This window comes from Anomaloglossus baeobatrachus, chromosome 7 (assembly GCF_048569485.1).
Source record: "Anomaloglossus baeobatrachus isolate aAnoBae1 chromosome 7, aAnoBae1.hap1, whole genome shotgun sequence".
NCBI classification, from domain to species: domain Eukaryota; kingdom Metazoa; phylum Chordata; class Amphibia; order Anura; family Aromobatidae; genus Anomaloglossus; species Anomaloglossus baeobatrachus.
In genome coordinates, this window is record NC_134359.1 from 267485915 (window position 1) to 267502342 (window position 16428).

Sequence of the window (16428 nt, forward strand, 5' to 3'; positions counted from 1 at the left end):
CCATATCCCTGGCCACAACACTGTTACCAGATCATCTAAATCTGATTGGCTCAGTAAGAGCAGCTGACCCTCCGGTTGTTCTGGGTCAGGAAATATATCATACCTGTTACGGTTGCTGTGGCACTGGAGACTATGTTCGGATTTCTTGCTACTGCACATGTGCGAGCACTGGAGACTATGTTCGGATTTCTTGCTACTGCACATGTGCAAGCGCTGTAGACTAAAGGCTACTTTACACACTGCGATATCGGTCCCGATATCGCTAGTGTGGGTACCCGCCCCCATCTGTTGCGCGACACGGGCATATCGCTGCCCGTGCCGCACAATATCGCCCAGAGCCATCACACATACTTACCTGTCCGGCGACGTCGCTGTGACCGGTGAACCGCCTCCTTTCTAAGGGGGCGGTCCGTGCGGCGTCACAGCGACGTCACTGAAGCGTCACTGAACCGCCGCCCAATAGCAGCGGAGGGGCGGAGATGAGCGGGACATAACATCCCGCCCACCTCCTTCCTTCCTCATAGCGGCCGGGAGGCAGGTAAGGGGAGTCTCCTCGTTCCTGCGGCGTCACACGCAGCGATGTGTGCTGCCGCAGGAACGAGGAACAACTTCGTTACTGCTGCAGTAACGATTTTTAAGAATGGACCCCCATGTTGCCGATTAGCGATTTTGCACGTTTTTGCAATAATGCAAAATCACTTATCGGTGTCACACGCAACGGCATCGCTAATGCGGCCGGATGTGCGTCACAAATTCCGTGACCCCAACGACTCCGCATTAGCGATGTCGCAGCGTGTAAAGCCCCCTTAAGTCCTATCTTGGAGCCATTGCACATGTGCGGGTGACATCATCGCTGACACGAGTTCACATGTCTTTGACACCTTCTAAGCTGATTGGCCGCTGGTCATGTGCTTGTGACACGTGGTCACATGTCTCTGACACCTTCTATGACGATTGGTCGCTGGTCATGTGCTTGTGACGCTTTGCTCGGTGATAGGCCAGCGTGACGTCATTCCTGTCGTTCTGGCAGCGGATTGGCTCTGGTGTCCTCCATCTTGGATGAGGCACAAAGTCTATATAAGACCCTGACCTCTTGGTTCATGCATGAGAGTAGACGCTCTGTGCACGTCCCTCTAGGCATCTCTCTGTCTATGTTAGAAACACAGGGTAGATAGAGAAGTCGGGTTAGATGCTGCGCTAGAAACCACAAATCCAGGAGATGTGATGAATTCTTTCCTTTATTAACACAGGTCAACGCGTTTCAAAGGCATCTCCGCCTTCAGACATGAACATCATTGAGCATGTTTCCGGTAGGATGAAAGAGGAAGCTGTCAGTCGCTCTGCAGGCTTCTATGTAGGCTCGACCTCCAGGGAGACTCTCTCACTGGGCTCACTAACCCGGTCCTCGGACCAGCTACATTCGACGGCACCTGCTGTCAGGCCAGAGCCCCAGTAGACTCTGCAACTCCCTGGACTCTCACACCCCTTCTCACACCCCTTCTGTATACCAGATAAGACCCTATCTGCGCTTTTCTTTTTCCACAGCGCTGTTTGATATCTGTCTATGTTAGGTGAGCGCTACCGGCAAGGTAGCGTTCTTATACCTTACAGCTTCGGCTGCGGTCCGTATCCTTACATCTTAGTGGAGCGGACATAGGCAGGTGCCTGAGGCACATGGTCCGGCTGGGCCTTGTGATTCTACTCGTAGGTGAACGTTGCCGCTAGGGTAACGTTCCTTATACTGCGTCTGGCAGTTGTTCGTATCCTCGCACACTAGGGGAGCGAACAGAGGTAGGAGCTTTGTGCGGCTTATGCTGCTGTCCGTCTCTTTTGCACCACTAGTGGAGCGGACCCAGGCAGGTGCCATATCTAGTGGTTCGTGTCCTCGCACACTAGTGGAGCGAACGCAGGTAGGAGCTTTGTGCGGCTTACGCTGCTGTCCGTCTCCTGGCACCGCTAGAGGAACGGACCTAGGTAGGTGCCATTTCACACTCACTGCTTTTGTCTCTGTGACTATTAACAGAGACCATACCACACACCCTCCAAGTAAGGGAGGAATTGCTTTATTTCCTAATTATATTCCTCTGTGAGTTTAACAGAGGTATTGCACTCTGCACTTGTGCTATTACTATTTACAGTGGCACACTTATATACCCCTTATCCTCTGCCATGGTCTACAGCAGAGTCTTTGCACGGTGGACCCTGACTGTCTGATATTCCTTTGGGTTTTATTATCAGCCAGCCCCCCGTAACAATACCAATCAACATCTTCTCCATCAGGATCAGAACCAATCAACATCTTCTTCTCCATCAGGATCAGAACCATCAGTTTCAGTTGCCGTTCTTGCTGCGGCGGGAGGGGCTGGCACTAGATTGTCTACATCGTGCGTCAGTGGTTTAGGCCTCGGCTCTACTTGCGTATGACTTCAGATGCGAAAGGCAACAAACATCAGGAGCCCAAATTTTCTCTTGCTCTCCAATTTGGCAGTCAAAATAATACTTGTATGCAATACGCACTTGCTTTTTCAGATTCTTGGGCTGATCGTAAGTAATTTTTTTTTATGTGAAGTCATGGTCTGCAGAAAAGAAGCACGTGTCAACAGCACCACAGATGATACGGTGTACGTGTTCTATCCATGAAAAATATAAACATGAAAAACTGAGGTTTAAATGAGGTCTTAGGAAGTTGGAAAAAATACTTGCAATGCCTTTTTTCTCTAGACAAATAGTCAAATGTTCTCATAACACAAACACATCAACCATCTGAGAGAACAGAGAGATTTTTGGCAAAAGGACCACTCATAAGCCTGTGAAAGCACGCTGACGAAAACTGATTATATTTTCATTTAAATAGCAACATTCAGTGAAGCTTAATTAAATATTTATGATTTGTAATGTATCTTACACTTTCTTATATAGTTGTGTTTTTACCAAAGTGGATGAAGAAGACGAGAAGGAGAGGCCTGTAGGACTCCAAAGCGAGAAAGCATTAGCTATGGGGATTTCTTACTCTTCAGGCTGACAGTCCAGGCTGGATTCTTTTAGACTCTACAAGTTCTTCTCATCAAGAGACCTCAGGAGACTCCGGAGAAGAGCGGACACACACCAAGACTTCCAGGTTGATGGGCACCATACCAGTAGTGACTTAAAGGCTCAACTTTTTGTGTGTATTTTTTTTAATACTTTTTAGTTAGAGGGATGGATAGAGGGATAGATAGATAGATAGATAGATAGATAGATAGAGGGATATATAGATAGATAGATAGATAGATAGATAGAGGGATAGATAGAGGGATAGATAGAGGGATAGATAGAGGGATAGATAGAGGGATAGATAGATAGAGGGATAGATAGATAGATAGATAGATAGATAGATAGATAGAGGGATAGATAGATAGAGGGATAGATAGATAGAGGGATAGATAGATAGATGGATAGATAGATAGATAGATAGATAGATAGAGGGATAGATAGATAGATAGATAGATAGATAGATAGATAGATAGATAGAGGGATAGATAGATAGATAGATAGATAGATAGATAGATAGAGGGATAGATAGATAGAGGGATAGATAGATAGATGGATAGATAGATAGATAGAGGGATAGATAGATAGATAGATAGATAGATAGAGGGATAGATAGATAGATAGATAGATAGAGGGATAGATAGATAGATAGATAGATAGATAGATAGATAGATAGATAGATAGAGGGATAGATAGATAGATAGATAGATAGATAGATAGATAGAGGGATAGATAGATAGATAGATAGATAGATAGAGGGATAGATAGATAGAGGGATAGATAGATAGATAGATAGATAGAGGGATAGATAGATAGATAGATAGAGGGATAGATAGAGGGATAGATAGATAGATAGAGGGATAGATAGAGGGATAGATAGATAGAGGGATAGATAGAGGGATAGATAGATAGAAGAGAGGGATATGGTTTTCTTATTAGGAATATTTTTGTATCTACTTCTGGCGCTGGCACAAAATCTTCCACAAAAAAAATGCATGTACGATTACAACCACACATAGAAATAAAATATGCAATAGATACATACTGTAGTTATTACATAGATGCAGGGATTGTAATAAGATAGATTTCAGATTAATGTGAGTGATAGACTCAAGAAACACAGAAAAACAAAATAGGCTGCAGATGGATCGATGGGTAGTTGGATAGATAAATAGATAGAGAGATAGGTAGATAGAGGGATAGATAGATAGATAGATAGAGGGATAGATAGAGGGATAGATAGAGGGATAGATAGATAGATAGATAGATAGATAGATAGATAGATAGAGGGATAGATAGATAGATAGATAGATAGAGGGATAGATAGATAGATAGATAGATAGAGGGATAGATAGATAGATAGATAGAGGGATAGATAGATAGATAGATAGATAGAGGGATAGATAGATAGATAGATAGATAGAGGGATAGATAGATAGATAGATAGAGGGATAGATAGATAGATAGAGGGATAGATAGATAGATAGAGGGATAGATAGATAGATAGATAGATAGAGGGATATATAGATAGATAGAGGGATAGATAGATAGATAGATAGATAGATAGATAGAGGGATAGATAGATAGATAGATAGATAGAGGGATAGATAGATAGATAGATAGATAGATAGATAGATAGATAGATAGATAGATAGATAGATAGATAGAGGGATAGATAGATAGATAGATAGATAGATAAATAGAGGGATAGATAGATAGATAGATAGATAGATAGATAGATAGAGGGATATATAGATAGATAGAGGGATAGATAGATAGATAGATAGATAGAGGGATAGATAGATAGATAGATAGATAGATAGATAGATAGATAGAGGGATAGATAGATAGATAGATAGATAGATAGATAGATAGATAAATAGAGGGATAGATAGATAGATAGATAGATAGATAGATAGATAGATAGATAGATAGATAGATAGATAGATAGATAGATAGATATATAGATAGATAGATGAATGAATAGATAGATGGATGGATGGATGAATAGATAGGAGGATAGATAGATAGATGGATAGTTGGATGGATGGATTGATAGTTGGATGCATAGATAGATAGATAGAGGGATAGAGGGATAGATAGATAGATAGATAGATAGATACAAAGATGCAATAAGTTTGAATAGGTGCGTATCTGATCATGATATATTGACAGAAAAGAAAGGAGCAGCCTTATTTTGAGGTGTTTCGCATATCAAAATGGCCATTTCCATACCTGCCCAGTAGCCACATCACAGCAAACTCTTTGTACTGGGTCCTACTCTATACTGCCTCTGTCTGGGTTTTAAAAAACCTACATCTATGGGCGATGAGTTACCTTACTTTTCTGTCAATATATCATGCTACACACCATGATGCACACCTATTCACACTATTGGGAGTGCTGTCAGTCTTTTTTGTATCTTTGTTATTAATATGGAGTGATCTCCGTTTGACTGGCTGTGCATCCCAACCCCCAACTTACCTATTAGCCACAGGTGATTTTATCCTCTAATAGAAGGTCACTCCTCACCCATACATGTAGGTTTTTTAAAACCTGGACAGAGGCAGGAGGATGGAGTAGGACCCAGTATAATGAGGTTGCCATGATGTGGCTACTGGGCAGGTATGAACATGGCCATTTTTATATGTGAAACATCTCAAAAAAATTAAGATTTTTTTGGCTCTTTTTCAGTAGTTTCAAGTTTTGGCATTTCAGTGTGTGGCTGTTCCTTTCTTTTAGATAGATGGATGGATAGAGGGATGGATAGATAGATGATAGATAGATAGATAGATAGATAGATAGATAGATAGAGGGATAGATAGATGGATAGATGGATATATAGATGGATAGATAGATAGAGGGATAGATAGATATATAGATGTGTGGGTGTATAGATAGATAGGTATGTAGATATAGTTGCACATATAAAGAGGTTTCCTTTGAAGCTGGATATTTTACACTGACGCCATCATCTGGGCTGAAGTGTTAGTACAATGAAAACCTTTTTTGTCTGTGATCCAACATGGATGATTTAATGTGAATCTTTACTGGGATTTCCTAAACTGATATTCCGCTTCTCATTTCTTCTTTTCTCAGAGACGTCAATACTGAATATTTGTACAGATTTTAGTATTCTAGAACTTTGAATCCTAGGTGAGTAAAAAATACATGTACAGTTTCTTTACTTCTTACACTTTACCAGGATGACCTTTCTATGATTTGCTGACTTTGCATGAATTCTGCTTCTTAGAAACAGGCAGGTTCAAGACTGCTTTAATAAAGTGGCTAAAATGTCGTGATCTGAGCCCCTCATCCGGCATTAGATGTCACCCAGAATGCCTGCTATAGATGCTCTCATCTATTGCCTCAGTCTGAAATATCTCCTGGACGTCATTCAGACAGGCGACCACAAATGTTCCCCAGTGACTTACGACTTTTTCCCTAGAACTGAACCCGATTTTACAAATCTTGCTCTGGGCTCCGCTCTTTTTCCATGTTTGGTCCATCTTTCCTACGTAATATGTTATGTGATGATTAAGAAGACTCTTCCTTATGTAATTCCTTACGTAACAAAGCTTCTACATATAGGTATTGAGATCATTTCCTGACTATAGTTACAGTTAAAGTAATTCACCTTTCTATCACAAATTAGATTTATTAGCAAAATTTACAAACTAAATAGCTTGACAACTAATATAAGAAATAACTTGTGCAAATTCATCACAAAATTATACTTTTAAGAATCACTGAGCCACCACCATGCTTCACTGTAGACAACACTTAGCCACCACCTTGCTGTACTGTAAGCAGGGTGCTCTTTTCAGCACATGCTTCATTTTTTCTGCTTCAGACATCCCGCTGAGTCACAGGCTCACAAATTTCAATTTTCTTTAATTGCTACAATTAACAGAATTTACAACATAATGTCTGAGTCTGCCTATAGCTTATCCCCCTCTAATCTTACCCACTCCCTTCTCTAGATAATATTAAAAGGAATCTGGCAGCAGGGTTTTGCTATGTAATCTGACAGCAGCATGATATTGGAGACCCTTTTTTCAATTTTTTTTGTACACACTACACCTGATAACGCTGATTTTATCCCAGTGCGAGCCGTTGAAACACTACAAGCGGCTTACACTGGGCCGAGCACTGAGTGTACTCAAGCACACCATGCCTCACTCGAGTGGTGGTCATACGTAAAGCACCCGAAGTCTCAACTCGAACACTGATTTTTTTGTAAAGTCTGAACACCGAACTTAAAAGTCTGGCTGAATCCACCAAATTGAACTTCCACGGGTCCACTAATCTCTAGTCTGAAGCACTGAAGCCAGCCTTGCATTCTGTGCTCAGACTGATTGGCTCGGACGTCTGAATGAGTCCTCATTCTGAGACTGGAGTTGCCAGTAAAATTGTTCTCTGTGATGAATATGGTGACACCACTCGTTGTATTAGTTGTGTTGAGCTCCTAAAATTGTTCTTATTGGTTTATTTCTGGTTTATTTTAAATAGCAATAAACCTTATTTTGCATTCGAGTGGGGTACATCATTTTCATTGTAAATTGTAACTGTACATAGTGATCATTACGCTTTGTTTCTGTCCAGCAGATTCTAACCATGGATCAGGAGCTACACGAGAACAGGGAATTACACAAAAGAGTATGTCAATTGTATTGGGATATTCACAACGTTCCAGAGTTAGGGGACCTTTCTCCGAGCTTGAGCCACCCAACTGCTATCCAGTACTCCAGCTTTGTACTTGCTATAATCACTTGTATCATTGGATTTATCGGCAACCTTCTTGTCATCTTCGTCACCGGATTCTTAAAGAAGAAGAGCAAATCTCAAATCTGGTTCCTGAACTTGGCCGTGGCAGATTTCTCCTTTCTTCTGTTCCTTCCGCTTCAGGCGGTGTCTGTCTTAACGGCAAGATGGCCGTATGGGCCCAGTATGTGCAAATTCTACAACTTCATTACCTTTGTTAACATGTATGCCAGTATTTACATCCTCACAGCTCTAAATATTGATCGCACCTTGTCTGTTGCCAAACCAATATGGCACCAGACGTTCCTTTCTCGGAAATTTGGTTACAGTATTTGTCTACTCATCTGGGTGTTATCGGCCGTATGCAGCTTTCCAGCCATCGTCTACAGTGACCAAGTTTTAACTGGTGAAGAACCTCAGTGCTTTCTCTTTAGTAATGATATCACTAGCCTTGTATACTCAAATATTGATCGAAACGCAAGTATAAATCAAGAATGGAAGAGCCTTCCACGTGAATTGTGCGATATACCTTTTGAAAATGTGGAAAAGTTCAAATTGTGGGTAGAAATGCAATCTACAACGATGACTCTTGTAGTCCCACTTGCAGTGATCGGTTGCATCATCCCGCTGTGTGTGATCCTAGTCTCCAACATCCTCATCATTCATCATGTGAAGAAATCCAAGGTGCCGTCATCATCTAGACTGTACGGAGTGGTGATTGCAGCCATTCTGGTCTTCTTCTGTACCAGGACTCCGTTACTTTTAGCCCAAATTATTCTCTTGGTGTCGGCCCATACTATGGAGTTTACGCTGATGTATAAAGTTATTGTATCTTTTCCGTTGTTATCCAGCATAGCCGCCACTAACACTTTCTTGAATCCTGTGGTGTACGTGCTGGTGGGGAAAAAAGTAAGAGAAGAAATTTCACACTTTTTGTCTAAAATTTAAAGGATGCCATATATCAGATGTGTGGCAGTATGAGGAACATTTTTCTCTATACATTAGTCAAAGAACCTCTGTAGTTAGAGCAATGTTACGTTTTCTACTTAGGCTGCTTTCACACATCCGGCTTTTGCCGTGCGGCACAATCCGGTAAAAAACGTAAAGAATGGATTCGGCGTGTGTTGCCGCCGGATCCGTTCTTTCCCCGATAGACTTGTATTAGTGCCGGATTGTGCCGCATGGCCTTGCGTTGCATCCGGCTTTTGCCGGATCCGGTGTAAATAGCTGATCCGGCGGCCGGCTGGAACGCTGCTTGCAGCGTTTTTTTGTCTCCGGTGAAAAAACGTATGGTGCCGGATCCGACGCTGTGAGGCGTGAGCTACAATGAAAACCTAAGGGCGCCGGATCCGTCATATGACGGAATCCAACACCGGATCCGGTTTTTTGAACTGCGCATGTTCAGTAGCACAACTGAATGTCAAAAAAGGGAAGGAACGCATGGAAAAAACTGGTGTAACGGATGCGTTTTTTCGCCGGATCCATTGCATCAGTTTTTTTGCCGGATTGTGCCGGACGGCAAAAAACGGATGTGTGAAAGCAGCCTAACCGTCCTTTTTTATTTCCCTCAAACACATCACATAACCGTCACAAAACCAACCTATGTAATCTGACGGAGAAGAGAAAGATCCGACTTGATGGATTTCTAAGTAATGACCTATCCTTTTGTTTTGCAGGAGTTTATCCATTGCCAGAGAGAACATAGAGCACACAGGTGCCCTCAGCCAAGCTGACTGTGCTTGTGTATGGAGGAGTCCAGAACAATATCTGTCCGTCAGCCGACAGCTTTCTAATGTTACTAGGGATTGTAATGCTCTATGGGCATTATAGACAGACAGATCAAATCCAGTCCATATAAAGTGAATGTGAGGCTTTTATTTTCAATCAGAGACTTGCAAACAAACATGCAACAGACAACAAAAAACACTTGCCCGTCTGGGTGCTTACTAACATATGAAATCCTGACTCACGCTACCAGGGCTTGACTCTCCAGTCACTGGTCTTTAGTTTGCACCATAGTCCATGTCCCTCTCACAACACAGGATTTCTTCAGCCTTTTGTGTGGCTGTGATTAGGCAAACTCCCTCAGCTGAGTTAGTTCGGCAGCTAGGCTGCTGCAGCAATCTCTTGCCTTTGTTAACTTTTTGGGTGAGATACGGTATATACTCCGTTCAGTATTACTCCTGTCTGCCAGTTATGGGGCTTTAAGCGGGCTTTACACGCTGCGACATCGCTAATGCGGAGTCGTTGGGGTCACGGAATTCGTGACGCACATCCGGCCGCATTAGCGATGCCGTTGCGTGTAACACCGATAAGCGATTTTGCATCGTTGCAAAAATGTGCAAAATCGCTAATCGGCGACACGGGGGTCCATTCTCAAATCTCGTTACTGCAGCAGTAACGAGGTTGTTCCTCGTTCCTGCGGCAGCACACATCGCTGCGTGTGACGCCGCAGGAACGAGGAAGCTCCCCTTACCTGCCTCCCGGCCGCTATGAGGAAGGAAGGAGGTGGGCGGGATGTTACGTCCCGCTCAGCTCCGCCCCTCCGCTGCTATTGGGCGGCGGTTCAGTGACGTCGCTGTGACGCCGCACGGACCGCCCCCTTAGAAAGGAGGCGGTTCGCCCGTCACAGCGACGTCGCCGGACAGGTATGTATGTGTGACCGGTCTGGGCGATGTTGTGCGGCACGGGCAGCGATTTGCCCGTGTCGCGCAACAGATGGGGGCGGCTACCCACACTAGCGATATCGGGACCGATATCGCAGTGTGTAAAGTAGCCTTTAGGCAGTTTCTAATAAGCAATCTGAGAGGACACCCCCAGGGACTTTGTTATGCCCTACTGTACCGCCCCCGTGCCAGCAGCCCAGCTGCTCGGATCCGGATCTGCAGTGGCTCGAGGGGTCTCCGGACCCGGGGGTCATGCGGACACTCAAATAAAAAGGGGTGTAATATGTGCAGGGAATTTGTTGTAGATAATTCGTGACGCCACCCACGGTGTGTGGTAAGGTGGAGTACCACCGCTGCTATTGGGGAGCACCCGGGGGCGATGGAATGGCAGCTGGATGTTAACCTCTCCGTGGGTAGGGGTGGATGCCCCGGGGCTCAGTGTCCAAAACACGGGAGGTGAAGGCTGTTGGTGGTGATGCACCGGGCCGGACCAGAGGGTGTTGGTGTACTCATGGTTGAATAAATGCACACTGCTGGTAAACCAAGGTGTCAGTGGCCTGCTGCCACTTCAGGGTGTATACTGTTCCCACACCCGGCTGGTGTACCAATGTCCCTTCCTCCGGCACTCTGTATTTTCCTTCTATTTGAGATGACCTCGTATGGAACGGGGAAGTCCACTCCCGGTTTGGTTTTCGTTGGGAGATGTGCCCACGAAAACTGACCCCTGGGATCTCAGTGGGTGCTTGCGGATACCTTATCCCCCGCGGTGGGCTGCTGTTTTGCTCTATCTGGGCTAACACTTTGGAACAACATCTGGAACCTTGCTCCCGGCCTGGTTAATTAGAGAAGGGGCTTGCAACCGTCTTCTAACTAGGGTCCAGGTACCCTGCCTGTGCACGGTTTCCGGACTGGATCTCCGCTGTCGGTACCGGCGGGCTCCAACCCTGTCCCCGGTCCACTCTGGATTTCCGCGACTGGACTCCCGTTGCCTTTGGACACGGTCCACTGCTTGCCACCTAGCCAGTAGACCAGGGCCTCTACCCTGGCTACCTGCACTAGGTAGCCATGTCTTCACTTTACATTGCAATAACGTGCTCCTGTAAGTACATGGGTTTATGTATATATATATATATATATATATATATATATATATATATATATATATATATATCAAATGTATTAATATAAGTCATCTTTATTTTTGGTTTACTCTGGGGTTCTTGAATTGTCCTTAAATCTCAGCCCTTTTTCTCCTTTACATTGTATGTGTTATATTATTATATGTCCTTTTTTGTAGCTACTTATCTAGAAAGAATAAAGGAGAAGAGTTTGCAGGCTCCTACTGTGTATTTATTTTATTCACTTATTTTACTCACTTTTATAGAGTGCTATTAATTCCATAACGCTTTACAGATGTGATCACTAGTATATGTGTGGCGCCCTGGACAAGCCAGGACGTCACAGGTACTGCAACAACACACCCCACACCCCGTCTAGGCACACCGAAGTCAAACAAAAATCCTTGTTGCCTCCCTCCAGGGGCTGATGTCCACACCAGGGGTGGGCCAGGCGGTTGGCCCCACCCACCGAGGAGTTCACAGTCCTGGAGGCGGGAAAAGGAAGGAGAGAACAGTTGAGATTAGTTTTGGAGTTTGAGGAGTGAAGTGGCAGTGGAGGAGACTGACCATGTCCGGGTGCGTGGCCCAGGCACATACAGCAAGGTTGGCAGACGGTGGTGACCGTCTGCAGGAGAGGCTGATTGAAGTGAACTGTAAGGACCGGGGACGGGCGGTGGCCCGCCGGTACCGGATCGGGGAGCGAAGAGAAGCCAGCACCATTCGGCAGGGCTTACGGACCCCGACCAGGCTTGGAGTCGCCATAAAACCGGTCAAATCCATTAGTGAAGGGAACCTCTGGGGTTTCCCAGCAGTCAAGACCCGATTGAAGGCAACAACTCAAACCGTGAAAGGAAATACAGTCACCGCCAAGGCTACAGTTCCCAGGGCCAGAGCCTGCGGGCAAAAGGGGCTCCCTCAGCATCCATCCAAGCTGGGAAGCGGGTTACCGGTGGGAAGCCATTGGAACCGTGAACACAACACAGGTGCAGGGAAAGGCAGTCACCACCAACCTACCGGGAGAGCTACCGCAGCCGTCTGTGGGACCCGTCCATCCAGCCGTTTGTTTTACCGGAGACTTTGCATTCATCATTGGCTGAGTGAGTACCACCGTGCCGTGCGGCACAGCGCTGCCCCCGTGACCCTGCACCTCACCAGGCCCCGTAGCCCACCTGCCATCCCTCCCTCACCGGGCCCCGGGACAACCAACCCCCTACCCACGGAGGGGAGAAACAACATCCAAGCTGCTCCCTGTCATCGCTCCCGGGATCCCCGTCCAGAGCAGCGGTGGTGTCACAATCTCACCACAACCGTGGGTGGCGTCACGGGCAATATCCCTAAACCAAACCACCCCTTTCACTCACGGGGGAGGAGCGCCGCTCGAGTCCCCGGGATCCGGCCCACCGCTCGAGCCACTGACCGAGCGAGCAGCAGCAGCAGCCGGACCCGAGCAGTGGGTGAGCGCAGCGCGCCCTCCCCGCCCGCGACATATGCACAATTATTGGGCAATTTGTATTGTTGTTAACTAATTTGATCATTAAACAATTACAGTGGGGTTAGTTAATCCAAAAGGCTAAAAAGCATAAGACTTGAATATTTAAAGCACCACTACATCGTTTTTTGTTTTCACTTGACCACTGGAGTGTAAATTTAAGTCCCCTGTCGCCTGTCTGATACTCACCCTCCAGAATGTTCAACTCACTCACCAGAATCTTCATCTGTTTCCAGGGACACTCCGTTCGGTTTTCTCCAGTTTTTTACCTACCTTAGGCTCGAGTGTTTCATGGAGCCCCGAAGGTCACAACTCAATGCAAATCTATGAGAGCCTCGTTCTGGCTCTCATAGACTTGTGTTAATCACTTTTGACGTAACTTCTAACTTCTATCTCAGGGATACTCCTAATGGTGGGGATGCCTGAGTCTCTTTCCTGGCTCTGCTCCTGATCTAATAATACCCCCTCCTTCCTCCCAGAAAGGAGCAGGACAGGAGTGTGTATAAACCCACAGATAGAGACAGACAAGGGAAAATCAAACTCTGTCACACAGTACGCACACACAAAGGTTAAGACAATAAGAGATTCAGGAGGAAAAACAAAAGCAGGAGGGAAGCTTCAAAACAACAGGGGTAAACTTCAAAACTGCACAAAGCAATAAGCACAACTTTCACCAGAGAGTCTGGGACACCTCACCGACTAACATACAATAAACTGTAGCTGGCATAGGTAGAAGGATTCCACCAGCATAAATAGGAGGGGAGCAAGTGGAATAGGCCTCCCTACAACATCTGATTAAAGGAGTAAGCAGACTAGCAGGTATTAAGTGTTGCTAGCTTGCTTATGAATCAGCAGACAGCAGGTCGATGCCCGAGTCTGGCTAAGTTGATCCCAGACACCAGAGAAACCATCAGATGGAGTGTCAGAATATGCAATCTGAACAGAGCCAATGCCGCCATGACAGTCGGTGAAGTTTGGGCAAAGCTCCATGTGACAACATCACTGCGCAAGTGCCGAGCGACGTCATTCTGAATTTGGGGCTTGTGCCGTGATGTTCTATGCTCTGCCGGCTGTAGGACAGAGCAGATGGCACCTGCACAGGCTTGTAAGTCTACTCCATAGGAACAAAATCTCGATTCACTATGTGGATGACGCAGGACATGTCATCCGAGTCAACTGAAGCAGGAGGATGTGATTAGCAGGAGAGGAGGGACAGAAGTCGCAGTGAGGACACCCATCGGACCGGACCATCATCATTTACATACAGTGCATGAGGTTGTCAAAGAGTATTTTTGGGGGTATAGAGGGGGAGGCAGGCACTGATAGACTCAAAGGAACAGCTAAAAAGTGGTGGCATTTGTTCATAAACTGGTGACAGGTTCCCTTTAAAAGAAAAAAGATAGAAGACATTACTTTATTTAACCAACAAGAACACCAAAATAATAACTAGCACCAACGGGTAAGTCCATATAAATATCATCAATTAAGACTTAGGAGTGGTTGAAAGCTTCATTTCTCTTTGAGTCCCTAATTAATCACAGTAGTGGTATGATAGCAGAGATCAAGCGATGAATAACACTTGGGCATGCAGCCATGATGAGCATGGAAGTGCAAGGATGCCTGGCCTTCAATCGCCATCAAATAAAGACTGATTGCTGCAAATTTGTTCTCATTTGTGACATATGGCTTTGAGACGTTGACAGTCACAAAAGTAGACAGAAGAAAAATTGATGCCTTTGAGCTGTGGTGCTGGACAAGACTTCAACAAATCCCATAGACACCTAGGATCACCAACAAAGATGTTCTTGATCATATTAACCCTAATATCCCTAGAAGGCAAGATGGCCATAGAGAAACTGACCTAGTTTGGGCATATTATGAAGGCAAATTCACCAGAAAGGAAGATGGTGCTCAGAATGGTTGGTGGTAAAAGGAAATGGGAGATCGAATACCTGTTGACTAGGGATGAGCAAACCCGAACTGTAAAGTTCGGGGTTCGTACTGGACATTGGGTATCCGGGGCTCAAACTTGAACAAAGTCTGTGTCCAAGTTTGGAGTTTGGGTGCTGTTTGTTAGTAAAGTTTGTTAAAAAAGCTCAGCCAATGAACAAGCAGAATTGCATGGGGAAGACGCCTGGATGCTGCTGTGAACAAAATCAATAAATAAGAAAAAATATATTATGTGGGATCCTGCCTATTTTTGATAACTAGTGTAGTTAAAGCAGACAACTGAGGAGTGCAACCCTCAGCTCTCTGCTTTATCTTGGCTTGTTATCAAAAATAGAGGGGATCCCATGCCCTTTTTGAAATTATTTCATTAAATAAGTTTAAATAAGGTATGAGTCCCACCTTTTTTTATTACCACCCAAGATAAAACAGAGAGCTGAGGGTTGGTGTTATCAGGGTGGGAAAGCCCATGGTTATTTGGCCCTTCCCAGCCTATAAATTGCAGCCCAGGAGTGGCAGTCCATTAGATGCGCCAATTCTGTCTCTTTGCTCAGCTCTTCCTGATTGCCTTAGTGAAATAGCAATCAGGGTAATACTTTGGGAGTTGATGTCAGCTGTGAATTGATAACTGGCACCAAGGCCAGGGATTAGTAATGGAGAGGCATCTATCAGATGCCCCCATTAATAACCCAGCAAGTTTACAGTTAAAAAACACACACACAGGAAAAAAAAAGTTTATTTGAATAAAGACTCCCCCACACTCCCGCATCCAACAATTTATTAATTAAAAAAGAATCCTTGAAGTTCTGACAAAATCCAATGGTGTAATGTCCCACAACGCCCATCAATTGCTATAGAGCTTTGTTCTCATAACGTTTTGAGAACAAAGCTCTATAGATTGTAGGACATTACACCATTGGATTATGTTGGAGCTTAAAGGATTTATTTTTAATAAATAAATTGATGAATGAGGAAGTGTGGGGGAGTCTTTATTCACCATTGGATTGTCAGAACTTCAAGTGGTTTTTATTCAATAAATTGGTGATTGAGGGAGTGTGGGGGAGTCTTTATTCAAATAAACAATTTTTTTCCAGTGCGTGTATGTTTTTTAACTATACACTTGCTGGGTTTGTAATGGGGTGTCTGATGTCAATTGACAGCTGACACCCCCATTACAAACAAAGATCCCAGGCCGCTGTGTAGAACATAAAAAACACTTTATAATATTCACCTAGAAGGTCGCTCCAATGCACAACAGTTGGGTGGGTGGCGCCATTCTCTGGGACCGGCGCCTCCCCTTTCGGCCATATTGGTCTTCCTTATTCTGAAGCTGCGTTGCATGATGCGTCCACGTCCTACACACGCGCCGACATTGAGGTCCTGCGCAGGTGCACTACAATACTTTGATCTACCC

At 44.8% G+C, this 16428-nt stretch overlaps 1 protein-coding gene across 3 annotated transcripts; it reads left to right on the forward strand.

Moving 5' to 3' along the window:
- The first annotated feature begins 2866 nt into the window (after nt 1–2866).
- LOC142246187 (chemerin-like receptor 1) lies at nt 2867–11734 on the forward strand. 3 transcript variants are annotated; one of them, XM_075319216.1, is made up of 3 exons: nt 2867–3118; nt 6130–6186; nt 7636–11734. In XM_075319216.1, exon 3 carries the CDS (start codon nt 7648–7650, stop codon nt 8740–8742), a length of 1095 nt encoding a protein of 364 aa, XP_075175331.1. In that variant the 5' UTR covers nt 2867–3118; nt 6130–6186; nt 7636–7647; the 3' UTR covers nt 8743–11734. The 3 variants fall into 3 exon arrangements, with proteins under 3 accessions (XP_075175331.1, XP_075175329.1, XP_075175330.1); XM_075319214.1 differs by having other exon boundaries at nt 2868–3163; nt 7639–11733; XM_075319215.1 differs by having other exon boundaries at nt 2868–3118; nt 7639–11733.
- The last annotated feature ends 4694 nt before the right edge of the window (nt 11735–16428 follow it).